The sequence below is a fragment of the Hylobates moloch genome, unplaced genomic scaffold, assembly GCF_009828535.3.
Source record: "Hylobates moloch isolate HMO894 unplaced genomic scaffold, HMol_V3 SCAFFOLD_12, whole genome shotgun sequence".
Lineage (NCBI taxonomy): Eukaryota > Metazoa > Chordata > Mammalia > Primates > Hylobatidae > Hylobates > Hylobates moloch.
Window position 1 is genome coordinate 33226558 of NW_026652287.1, and position 12790 is coordinate 33239347.

Genomic DNA, 12790 nt, shown 5'->3' on the forward strand with positions numbered 1-12790 from the left:
CAGAGATAAAGATATAAGATGCTCTGCAACTGACTTTGAAGGTGGAGGAAGTGAACCATGTGGCAAGGAGAGATGCAGTCTCTGCAACCAAGGAAGGGTTAGAAAACAAATTCTTTCCTCAAGATTGAAGAACAATCACGGCATTGCAGATCTATATTAGGCTTCTGACATCCAGAACTATAAGACAATAAATTGTACGTGTGTGTGTGAGACAGGATCTTGCTCTGTCACCCAGTCTGGAGTACAATGGTGCAATCATAGCTCACTGCAGCCTCTATCTCCCTTGCTCAAGCGATCCTCCCACCTCAGCCACCTGAATAGCTGAGACATCAGGCATGTACTACTACACTTAGCTAATTTTGTAATTTTTAGTAGAGATGAGGTCTTGCTATGTTGCCCAGGCTGGTCTTGAAGGCCTGAGCTCAAATGATTCTCCTGCTTCAGCCTCCCAAAGTGCTGGAGTGTGAGCCACCACACTCAGCCAAATTTGTGGGATTTTTTTTAAAGCACTCACTTTATGGTAATTTGTTATAGCAGCAATAGGGAACCAATAAAATGATGTATGTAGAAAAGCCCAAAAAGTATAAAAAATCTCTAGAGTGAGTGAAATTTCAGGGTCTCAGGATGCACAGTTGATATACAAAAATCTCTTTTTTAGGTGCGGACAAATCTGAAGGGAGAATGTTGGGTGTCAGTTTCCATGGTAATAGTGGTACTAATGTCATGTTTCCCTGTAATATCTTCTGGTGGGAATAGGAATATCATCCAGTGTGAAGAGGTAGAATGGCCTTGAGATTGAGCATGGAGATAATCTCCTTGTCACAAACTATAATTGGCATGTGGTGGAGGGCGACTTTTTCTGTTATTTATCATTATATTTTCATTTACTTCAACAAATGCTGGTTACCCTCCACATACTTGATTTCAAGCACCTGAAGAGAGCAAACACCCACATTAAGAGATTTTAGTTGACCATCTTATATCAACTTGGTACCTCCATTGAATTAAAGATTTAAAGGAACACTTCTTTTTCATAATTATAGAGAACCTAGTCCATATCAGTTATTGTCTTATGTGCATTTTCATGTCACAAAATTTTGTCTCAAAAGAAAACTTTCATTTATGTATTCCCTGTGTTTTTCAGATGAGTAACATTGGTAAGAAATGGAAATTATACATATAATAAGGATTACAATGCATGGAAGGAAAAATATAAAAAAAATTCTTGTTTTCAGAGGATCATGGCAGACAGTGGGGCAGGACTAACTTGCAGCTTCCACTCAGTTGGACAGCAGTGTGTGGAGTCCTGCATCATGAATTTTTGTTCCACAGTGACTGCAAGAGTAAATTAGGAAAGCCAAGAAAACCCACAGACCCTCTGAAGGAAGTTGATTGCTCTTGCTCTTACAGGACCCAGGAGACACCCCAAATACTGTGAGTGCCCAAACTGTGTAAGTGGGAAAGGAAGATCGTCTGCCAAGAACACAAACCCTTACTGGTGAACCTGAAGGTCTAGATCATGGGAGAAGATTCTGACCTTACCTGGAACTGAGTCAATTTAGAGAGCTGAGGCTGGGTGCTGTGGCTCACACCTATAATCCCAGCATCTTGGGAGACTGAGGCAGGCGGATCACTTGAGGTCAGGAGTTTGAGAACAGCCTGGCCAACATGGTGAAACCCCGTCTCTACAAAAAATACAAAAATTAGCCAGGCATGGTGGCATGTGCCTGTAATCCCAGCTAGTCAGGAGGATGAGGCAGGAGAATCGCTTGAGCACTGGAGTTGGAGGTCACAGTGATCAGAGACTGCACCACTGCACTCCAGCATGGGTGACAGAGCAAGACTCTGTCTCAAAAAAAAAAAAAAAGAAATTTAGAGAGCTGAGTGAAAAACAGGAGTAGTGGGAAAAGCTCTCTGGGCTCCCTAGCAAGCCATTGCTGCGTTGCCTCACAAGGGTCCTTGGGGAGGGCTGCCAGAGGCACTGGGAAAAGGCCACAGGGAGAAGGAAACCTCCAGTTGAACTTTGTAACAATTCCAACTGAATGAGAAGTCTCCTGGCCAGAACTCACGGAAGAGCGTGAATCCAGTGGGCAGACTCCACAGGCTGGGAAGCATGAAAGTCTTACTTGCTTTTGTAGTTGGGAGGCTGGTAGCCTGGGGCAAGTTCTCAGCCCTGCTTGCCCACTGCCGAGAAACAGACTTCGTGCTGTTGGGGCATGGGGGCATGGGGGCATAGTGGGAGTGAGACTGGTCTTTTGGGTTGTACAGGAGCTGGGTGAGGCCTGTGACTACCAGCTTTCTCTCACTTCCCTGACAATCTGCATGACACTGCAGATGCAGCCATAATCCTCTTAGAAACATAACTCCATTGACCTGGGAACCACAACCCCATCCCCCACAGCAGCAGTACCAAGACCTGCCCAAGGAGAGTCTGAGCTCAGACACACCTAGCTCTGCCCCCAACTGATGGTCCTTCCTTACCCACCCTGGTAACTGAAGACAAAGGGCATATACTCTTGGGAGTTCTAGTGCCCTGCCCCCATCTAATCCTCCCCATACTACCACAGCTGATGCTCTCTTGAAAGCACCACCTCCTAGCAGGAGGCCAACCAGCACAAAAATAGTACGTTAAACAACCAAAACTCAGGACCCTCACATCTTCCATTTCACCCCCCTGCCACCTACACTGGAGCAGGTCCTGGTGTCCACAGCTGAGAGACTCATAGACAGTTCATATCACAGGACTCTGTGCAGACAACCCCCAGTAACAGCCTGGAGCCTGGTAGACCTGCTGGGTGGCTAGATCATCCAGATGGGAGATAACAATCACTACAGCTCGGCTCTCAGGAAGCCACATCCCTAGGAAAAGGGGGAGAGTGCTACATCAAGGGAATACCCCATGGGACAAGAATCTGAACAACATCCTTAAGCCGTAGACCTGCCCTCTGGCAGAGCCTACCCAAATGAGAAGGAACCAGAAAGCCAACTCTGGTAATATAACAAAACAAGGTTTTTTTAACATCCCCAAAAAAATCACAGTAGCTCACCAGCAATGGATACAAACCAAGAAGAAATCCCTGATTTACCTGAAAAAGAATTCAGGTCAGTTATTAAGCTAATCAAGGAGACACTAGAGAAATAAAATGATACCATAATTGAGGGGAGAAATTTCAGTTAAATAGATAGCATAAATAAAAAACAATGAAAACCTCAGGAAACAATGGATGCACTTACAGAAATACAATATGCTCTGGAAAGTCTTGGCAATAGAATTAAACAAGAAGAAAGAATTTCAGAGCTCAAAGACAAGGAGCTTTTTTTTGTTTGTTTTTTGAGATGGAGTCTTGCTACATTGCCCAGGCTGGAGTGCAATGGCACAATCTCGGCTCACTGCAACCTCCGCCTCCCAGGTTCAAGCAATTCTTCTGCCTCAGCCTCCTGAGTAGCTGGGACTACAGGCACTCACCACCACGCCCAACTAACTTTGTATTTTTAGTAGAGATGGGGTTTCACCATATTGGCCAGGCTGGTCTTGAACTCCTGACCTGGTGATCTGCCCACCTCAGCCTCCCAAAGTAAGATGAGGTTTCTGAATTAACCCGATCCAACAAAGATAAAGAAAAAATAAGAAAATATGAACAAAGTCTCCAAGAAGTCTGGGATTATGTTAAACAATGAAAACTAAGAATAACTAGCATTCCTGAGGAAGATGAGAAATCTAAAAGTTTAGAAAACATATTTAGGGTAATAATTGAGAAAAACTTTCCCGGGCTTGCTAGACCTAGACATCCAAACATAAGAAGCTCAAAGAACACATGGGAAATTCATCGCAAAAAGATAATCACCTAGGCACACTGTCATCAGGCTATCGAAAATTAACAACATTCCCATTCTGTGTGCTCAGACTTAAGAGAAAATGCATGTTTTCTCTTCCATTTCAAAAATAAGACTACTGTTTTCCATCTTTGCTAAACAGGAACTATTGCTATTCAATTGAGGTGACCACCCCTTCCCCTCCATGATTGCTACCACGTAACCAGTACCTAACAATTATTCTCTTCCCATAAAAATGCCATGCCTTTAATGGCATGCTCTATTTTACGGTTATTTATTAGAGCACAGAAGTACTGCACCCTTGTCAGGAAAAGAGTGGGCAGAATGCAATAAGCATGACTGCTTCAAGCAGTCATCATTTTATGTTATTCTCTACCCATGTCCATGCTGTCTAAATCAGACAACATTTAATATAAAAAGACAGTGTTCTTCTTCCAGGAAACTGAATAGAAGTGATCCTCAGCTAATGAAATCAGCCCTGTCATCCTATTGATTCTTTCAATTGATTCTTTCCCAGAGACCACAGTGAAAGGCCTGTAGGAGGAGGCACATGTCAAGATCTCAAAGTTCAGGTTGAAAGTTATAAAGAGGAAAGTAGCTTTCTGCCGAGACCAGCTCAGTAGTGGAGACCCTAACCCAGCGGTGCTAGAGGAATTAAAGACACACACACAGAAATATAGAGTGTGGAGTGGGAAATCAGGGGGTTGACAGTCTTCAGAGCTGAGAGCCAAGAACAGAGTTTTACCCACATATTTATTGAGAGCAAGCCAGTGATAAGCATTGTTTCTATTGATTATAGATTACATAAAAGCATTTCTTATGGGAAACAAAGGGATGGGCTCTGGTTAGTTATCTGCAGCACAAACATGTCCTTAAGGCACAGACTGCACATGCTATTATTTGTGGTTCTGGAATGCCTTAAGCGGTTTTTCTGCCCTGGGTGGGCCAGGTGTTCTTTGCCATCATTCTGGTAAACTAACAACCTTCAGCATGGGCGTCATGATCATCAAGAACATGTCACAGTCCTACAGAGATTTTGTTTATGGCCAGTTTTGGGGACTGTTTCTGGCCAGATTTGGTGGCCTGTTCCCAACACTTTTAGGAAAAAAGAAAATAATAATTAAATCCTTTTCATGTTCTACAGTAATCGTCCTTGGATATCCTCAGCATATACAATCCATCTGTGTGGTTTTATCCAAGAAGTATATTTTGATTTCTAGTGATTTGGCAGGTCTCAAGAAAGCCTGTGCCACACACATTACATTTATATGATTTCTCCTTAGTATGGAACCTCTGATGTTCATTAATGCTAGAACTCATGATGAGCTTTCCATACAGTTTGTAAGGACTCTTTCATGAATAAATTATCTGATGCTGTCCAAGGTGTGAATTGTGACAAAAACATCTTACCGCGTACATTGCATTTGTAAGGTTTCTCTCCATTATGTGATTTGCATTTGTAAGGTTCCTCTCTATGTGGTGATTTGCAAGGTGTGAATTTCAATTGGAGACCTTGCCACATTCATTACAGTTGTAAGGTTTGTCTGCAGTATGGATCACAAGATGAGCAGTAAGGCCTGAACATTATCTAAATGCTTTGCCACATTCACTGCATTTGTAAGGCTTCTCTGCAGTATGAATTCTATAGTGATTGGTTAGGGAATACTTGTGACTGAAGATCTTTCACATTGTTTGTTTGTTTGTATTTCTAGATAGGGTCTCACTCTCTCTCCCAGGCTGGAGTGCAGTACTGTAAACATGACTCACTGCAGCCTCAAGCTCCTAGGCCCAAATGATCCTTCTGCCTCAGCCTCCCAAGTAGCTGGGAATACAGGCATGTACCAACACACCTGGCTAAATTTCTATTATTTGTAGAGATGGAGTTGTCCTTATGTTACCCAGGTTGGTCTCAAACTCCTGGGTTCAAGCACTCCTCTCACCTTGGCCTACCAAAGTGCTGGGATTATAGGTGTGAGCCACGATGCCTGGAGTACATTCTAAATATTCATATGATTTCTCAGGCTGGGTGCAGCAGCTCACGCCTGTAATTCCAGCACTTTGGGAGAACAAGGCAGGTGGATCACGAGGTCAGGAGATCGAGACCAGCCTGGCTAACACAGTGAAACCCCATCTCTACTAAAAATACAAAAAATTGGCCAGGCATGATGGCATCATGTGCTTGTAGTCCTAGCTACTCGGGAGGTAGAGGCAGGAGAATTGCTTGAACCTAGGAGGTGGAGGTTGCAGTGAGATGAGATTGCACCACTGCACTCCAGCCTGGGCATCACAGCGAGACTGTTTCGGAAAAGAAAAAAAAAAAGACTTCTCTTCACTATAGATTACAAAATGAACAGTAAGATCTGAACACCTTCTCAATGTTCTGCCGCATTCATTACATTTGTAATGCTTCCTTCCAGTATGAATTCTTTTTTTTTTTTTTGAAATGGAATCTCACTGTCACACAGGCTGGAGTGTAGTAGCACGTTCTTGGCTCACTGCAACCTCCATCTCCTGGGTTTAAGTGTTTCTCCTGCCTCAGCCTCTTGAGTAGCTGGGATTACAGGCACCCACCACCACACCCAGCTAATTTTTTTATTTTTAGTAGTGATGGGGTTTCAACATGTTGATCAGGCTGGTCTCAAACTCCTGACCTCAACTGATCCGCGTCAGCCTCCGAAAGTGCTGGGATTACAGGCATGAGCCACTGCACCCAGCCTTTGGTATGAATTATTTGATGTGCAAGGTGTGAACTGTGACTTTGACTTTGCCACATTTGTTACATTTAAAAGGTATCTCTACAGTATGAATTTTCCCATGTTGTGCCAGATGTGCATTTTATTTGAAGACACTGTCATTCATTTGTAAGGTTTCTCTCCAGTATGGATTCTGAGTTTACAAGGTGTATATTTTAAGTGAAGACCTTGCCACACTTGTTACATGTTTAAGGTCAATTACCAGTGTGAATTCTCTTGATGAGAGATTAGGGAATTGTTTTTTATTTTGTATGTTTCCTTCAGTATGTTAATGATGGGTAGAGGGGGATTTTTCATATGAATTTTTGCCATTTTTTTTTTTTTTAAAGAAAGAGTTTTGCTCCTCTTGCCCAAGCTGGAGTGCAATGTTGCAATCTCGGCTCACCACAACCTCCGCCTCCCAGGTTCAAGCAATTCTCCTGCCTCAGCCTCCTGAGTAGCTGGGATCACAGGTGCCTGCCACCTCTGTCAGCTAATTTTGTATTTTTAGTAGAGACGGGGTTTCTCCATGTTGGTCAGGCTGGTCTCGAACTTCCAACCTCAGGTGATCTGGCCACCTTGGCCTCCCAAAGTACCGGGATTAAAGGCATGCGCCACCACGCTTGGCAGCTTCACTTTTTTTTTTTTTTTTTGAGATGGAGTTTTGCTCTGTCACCTAGGCTGGAGTGCAGTGGCTCACTTGGCTCACTGGAGGCTCTGCCTCCCAGGTTCATGCCATTCTCCTGCCTCAGCCTCCCGAGTAGCTGGGACTACAGGTGCCTGCCACCACGCCCGGCTAATTTTTTTTTTTTTTTTTTGTATTTTTAGTAGAGATGGGGTTTCACCGTGTTAGCCAGGATGGTCTCAATCTCCTGACCTCATGATCCACCCACCTTGGACTGCCAAAGTCCTGGGATTACAGGCATGAGCCACCGCACCCTGCCAGCTTCACTAAATTTTTAAGGTTTCTCTCTGGTATGAATTCTCCAATGTTTTACTAGGATGGAATTTTTACTAAAGACCTTGCCACACTCATTACAACTGTAAGGCTTCACTCCAGTATGAATATTCCTATGTTGTGCAAGGCGTGAATTCCGACCGAAGACCTTGCTACATTCATTACATTTGTAAAGTTTCTCTTCAGTATGAATTTTCCTATGTCGCGCAAGGTGTGAATTCGACTCTCAACAACTTGCCATTCATTCATAACTGTAAGGTCTTCTCCAGTATGAATATTCCTATGTCGCGCAAGGTGTGAATTCCGACTGAAGACCTTGCCACATTCATTACAACTGTAAGGCTTCTCTCCAGTATGAATATGCCTATGTTGTGCAAGGTGTGAATTCTGACGGAAGACCTTGTCACATTCATTACATTTGTAAAGCTTCTCTCCAGTATGAATTTTCCTATGTCGTTGAAGGTTTGAATTCTGACTGAAGACCTTGCCACATTCATTACATTTGTAAGGCTTCTCTCCAGTATGAATTCTACAGTGATAGGTTAGGGAAGACTTGTGCCTGAAGACCTTGCCACAGTCTACACATTTATAAGGTTTCTCTCCAGTATGGATTAGAAGATGGGCACTGAGATCTGAACATGATCTAAATGTTTTGCCACATTCATTACATTTGTAACGCCTCCCCCCAGTATGAATTTTCCTATGTCGTGCAAGGCGTGAATTGCCAATAAAGACCTTGCCACACTCATTACATTTGTAAGGTTTCTCTCCAGTATGAACTTTCTGATGCCTTGCAAGGAGTGCAATTCGACTAAAGCCCTTGCCACATTCATTACATTTGTATGGTCTCTCTCCAGTATGAACTGTCTGATGAGTGGTTAGGGAAGACTTGTGCCTGAAGACCTTGCCACATTCCTTAAAATCATGAGGTTTCTCTCCAGTATGGATTACAAGATGAGCAGTAAGACTGGAACACACACTAAATGCTTTGCCACATTCACTACATTTGTAAGGCTTCTCTCTAGTATGAATTTTCCTATGTTGTACAAGGTAGGCATGGTGACTAAAGACTTTCTCACATTCATTATTATTGTAAGGTTTCTCTCCAGTATGAATTTTCTGATGTTGTGCAAGGTGTGAATTCTGATTGAAGACTATGCCACATTCATTATATTTGTAAGACTTCTCTCCAGTATGGATTCGTTGATGTTGTGCAAAGTTTGAATTGCTGCTAAAGATCTTGCCACACTCACTACATTTGTAAGTTTTATCTGCAATGTGGATTACTTGATGGTTAGTAAGGCTTGAAGACACTCTGAAGACTTTCCCAAGCTCATTACATCCATAAGGCTTTTCCCTAATGTGCACTTTCTGTTCTTGTGGGAGTAATGTAGAAAAAAGAAAATCATTTCTGTAGTTATTAAAAATATGGGTTTTGACATTGGAAAAACTTATTTGAACTGGTGAAACTGAAGAATTGTCACTGATAGATTTTTCAACATGCTTACATCCATAAATATTCCTTACAGCTTGAAATGGCTGCCATTCAGTCAGATGTAACTGAAGAGTTAATCCATGTTGACTTTTAAGTGACTTGTTTCCTGCATTGCTTCCCAATTTAGAACTCTTCTCTAGAAAAGCAAGAAAATTTTGGAACTTAATCCCTGATTCTGGCATGTTTAAAGTCTGACAGAAAACAAAATTCTGCATCACCTCACTCAGACATTGAAAGTATCAGCATACTTTGTTTTTATTGAGATGGAGTCTCACACTGTCACCCAGGCTGGAGTGCAGTGGCATGACTGCAGCTCACTACTACCTCTGCCTCCTGGGTTTAAGCAATTCTCCCTCCCGAGTAGCTGGGATTACAGGTGACTGCCACCACACCCGGCTAACTTTTTGTATTTTTAGTAGAGATGGGGTTTCACTATGTTGGACAGGCTAGTCTCAAACTCCTGACCTCGTGATCCACCTGCCTCAGCCTCCCAAAGTGCTGGGAATACAGGTGTGAGCCACTGTGCCTGGCCAGTATCAGCATACTTTGTATAACATGTTGGTAATGCAGAAAACACGAGGGAGTGAGGTGATGTACTGAAGCATCTGGAATCTGCAGGAGTCAGGGGAATTAAGGGAGAGCTTGAGAGAGATTATAAGCTGACAAATACACAGAAGCAGGGATAAGCCTCTTAAGGAAAATAAGATATTTAAGAGCAACAGTGTAGATATTTGTAATAGTACTTTCACAAAGTCAGGAAAGATATATCCCAGAAAAGAATGGAGTGTTCCCGCACCCTTACAACAAGTAAGGTCTCCCACTGTGCATTATAAAAAATAACTGAAAAAAGTGGTTGTTTTACCAAACCTAAACCAAAAACAACCACACAAGGCCTATGAAAAGATGAGAGAATATGGCTAAAAGAATAACAAATAAATAGATAAATAAATAAAACTCCAGACACCAAACTAAAAGATAACAGAAATAGAAAACTAAATAAAATCAGAAAAACAGTATGTGAAAAGAATGAGGATAACAAACACAGGGGAAATCATTAAAAACAAGAGAACAGAAATTCTGGAGCTGAAATACAGTAACTGATGTAAAAATCCATTAGGGGGTTTAACAGCAGACAGCAAAAGGAATGGAAAACAATGAGCAAACTGAAAGGTAAGTTATTCAAAAGCATCAGTTCCAAAGACCACAAAGAAAACATGATAAAGAAAACCTTACAAACCCTAATACATTTTTGAGAGATTATAAGGTGGAACAATTTACAAACTATTGGAGATTCGTAAGAAGATGACAAAGGATGAGAAGCCACAACAGAAGAAATAATGTTAAAACAGCACACATCTGAAGAAAGAACTGAATATACAAATTCAAGAAGCTTCACCATTACTAAAATTAACCCAAAGACATTCACACAGGGACATAATATAAGGAAATTATCAAAAGCCAAGGAGAGACAGAGACAAAGTTTGATAGCATCAACAAAAAAAGAGACTTGACATATAATAGGAAACTGTATAGGTCTATGTGTATTTTTCCAGCAGGTATCTTCAGGGTAGAAGGCAGTGAAGTTGATACTGAAAGTGCTTAAAGAAAAATAAAGGCCGGGCGTGGTGACTCATGCCTGTAATCCCAGAACTTTGGGAGGCCGAGGCAGGTGGATCATGAGGTCAGGAGATCAAGACCATCCTGGCTAACATGGTGAAACCCGTCTCTACTAAAAATACAAAAAAAATTAGCTGGGCATTGTGGTGGGAGCCTGTAGTCCCAGCTACTTGGGAGGCTGAGGCAGGAGAATGGCATGAACCTGGGAGGCAGAGCTTACGGTGAGCCGAGATCACGCCACTGCACTCCAGCCTGGGTGACAGAGCAAGACTGTCTCAAAAAAAAAAAAAAAAAGAAGAAAAATAAGAACAACATCAATGAAGAATACTATATTTAGCAAAACATCTACAAAAATAATTTAGTCTTTCCTAGATAAAGAAGAACTGAGAAAGTTAATTAGAACTCAAAAATCATTATGTAAGGCTGGGCACAGTGGCTCATGCCTGTAATCCCAGCACTTTGGGAAGCTGAGGCGGGTGGATCACTTGATGTCAGGAGTTCAAGAACAGCCTGGGTAATATGGCAAAACTCCATCTCTACTAAAAATACAAAAAACTAGATAGGCATGGTGGTGTACACACATAGTCCCAGCTATTCAGAAGGCTGAGATGGGAGAATCATGTGAGCCCTGGAAGGTGAGTCTGCAGCCAGCCGTAATCATGCCACTGCACTCCAGCCTGGGCGACAGGAGAGAGATGCTATCGCAAAACAGAAAAAAGAAAATGAAAAATGTCTGTTCACAACTCGAAGGATTTCAACTTTGGTTTTCCCACAGAATTCTCCCATTTGCAGAATTTCCCAAACACTATGTAATAGTGTGGCTTTGCAGAGTATAGTGGCACAAGCCTGTAATCCCAACACTTTGGAAGACCAAGCCAGAAGGATCCCTTAAGTCCAGGAGTTTAAGGCTGCTGTGAGCTATGATTGCCACTGCGCTCTAGCCTGGATGACAGAGTTAGACCCTTCTCAGAAAACAAAAATTATGGGGCATCCACTCTGCCCACCTGAGCTCTCACCTGTGTTTACACCTTTGATGCACTCCCTGCCATTTGGATTGTTTGCTATTTTCACTTCACTCTGCAGAGTCCAGGGATCTCTCTTTTGCTCCAACATGGAGATAACACTCAGGTCAGGAAGACAGATTCCTATTTATAAAAGAAAGAATAAATGTGTGCTGTGGCATCTCCAAAGTCCAAGCCCTATATTTAGGGAGGAGACAGCAGATTACAAATTAATCAAGAATAATATTTCACAAATTAATCCACTGACTGCCTCCTTCTGAATGCTGAGGGAACACTGTAACATGTAGACATCAAGCCCCCTTTCAAGAACTACTGAATCAAAAGCACACGGCTAGAAAACAGGAAACTGGATAATTTTTAACTCTGTCATAAGGTTTCATACATACTTCAGTCCTAGTGCCACCAATGATGAATCATGAAGGAAGCAGAATATCTGAAGAAAGCGGACATTTCTTTTTTTTTTTTTGAGACAGAGTCTCACTCCGTCGCCCAGGCTTGAGTGCAGTGGCATGATCTCAGCTCACTGCAGCCCCTGCCTCCCAGGTTCAAGCGATTCTCATGCCTCAGCCTCCCGAGTAGCTGGGACTACAGGCATGCACCACCATGCCTAACCAATCTTTGTATTTTTAGTAGGGAAGGGGTTTCACCATGTTGGTCAGGCTGGTGTAAGGGGACATTTCAAGTTCAGAAGGCATAATGCTTTTCATTTCTTAGTCAACAGGTTTCAAGCTCAAACAATGCAGGGGCTCCCGAGAGACACACAAGAGAAAATGCAAAAAGATATACCAGAGCAGAGGCAGGCTTCTGGAGGGACATTATCCTCACCTAGAGAGACCAGGTTCCTGTAGTTCTCTAACATCACATCCTTGTATAAAGCTTTCTGCCCAGGGTCCAGGCATTTCCACTCCTCCTGAGAGAATTCTATGGCCACATCCCTGAATGACAATTGCCCCTAAAAGGAAATCCACATTTCAAAAACAGGGTATGCAGAGAGTACTTATCTTCAAACAGAATGAGAAGATAGTTGTAAGGACTGACTCCACTGAAGTGAGCACTGTGACAAATCTACATTAAAGTATTCTTGAGCTAGTTATGTGTCTGTAATTGTGTTTTATTATACTTTTCCATAAGG

General features: G+C 42.4%; 1 protein-coding gene across 1 annotated transcript in view; it reads right to left on the reverse strand.

The window, feature by feature from the left end:
- Positions 1–6932: 6932 nt before the first annotated feature.
- ZNF534 (zinc finger protein 534) overlaps positions 6933–12790 on the reverse strand; it is a 52374-nt gene continuing 46516 nt past the window's right edge. The window contains exons 2-5 of the mRNA XM_058425044.1: positions 12484–12610; positions 11653–11781; positions 7833–9155; positions 6933–7749 (exon numbers count right to left, since the gene is read on the reverse strand). Of these exons, the coding sequence (XP_058281027.1) occupies positions 7526–7749; positions 7833–9155; positions 11653–11781; positions 12484–12610 (1803 nt within the window). The 3' untranslated portion in view covers positions 6933–7525. The remainder of the gene's footprint in view (positions 7750–7832; positions 9156–11652; positions 11782–12483; positions 12611–12790) is intronic.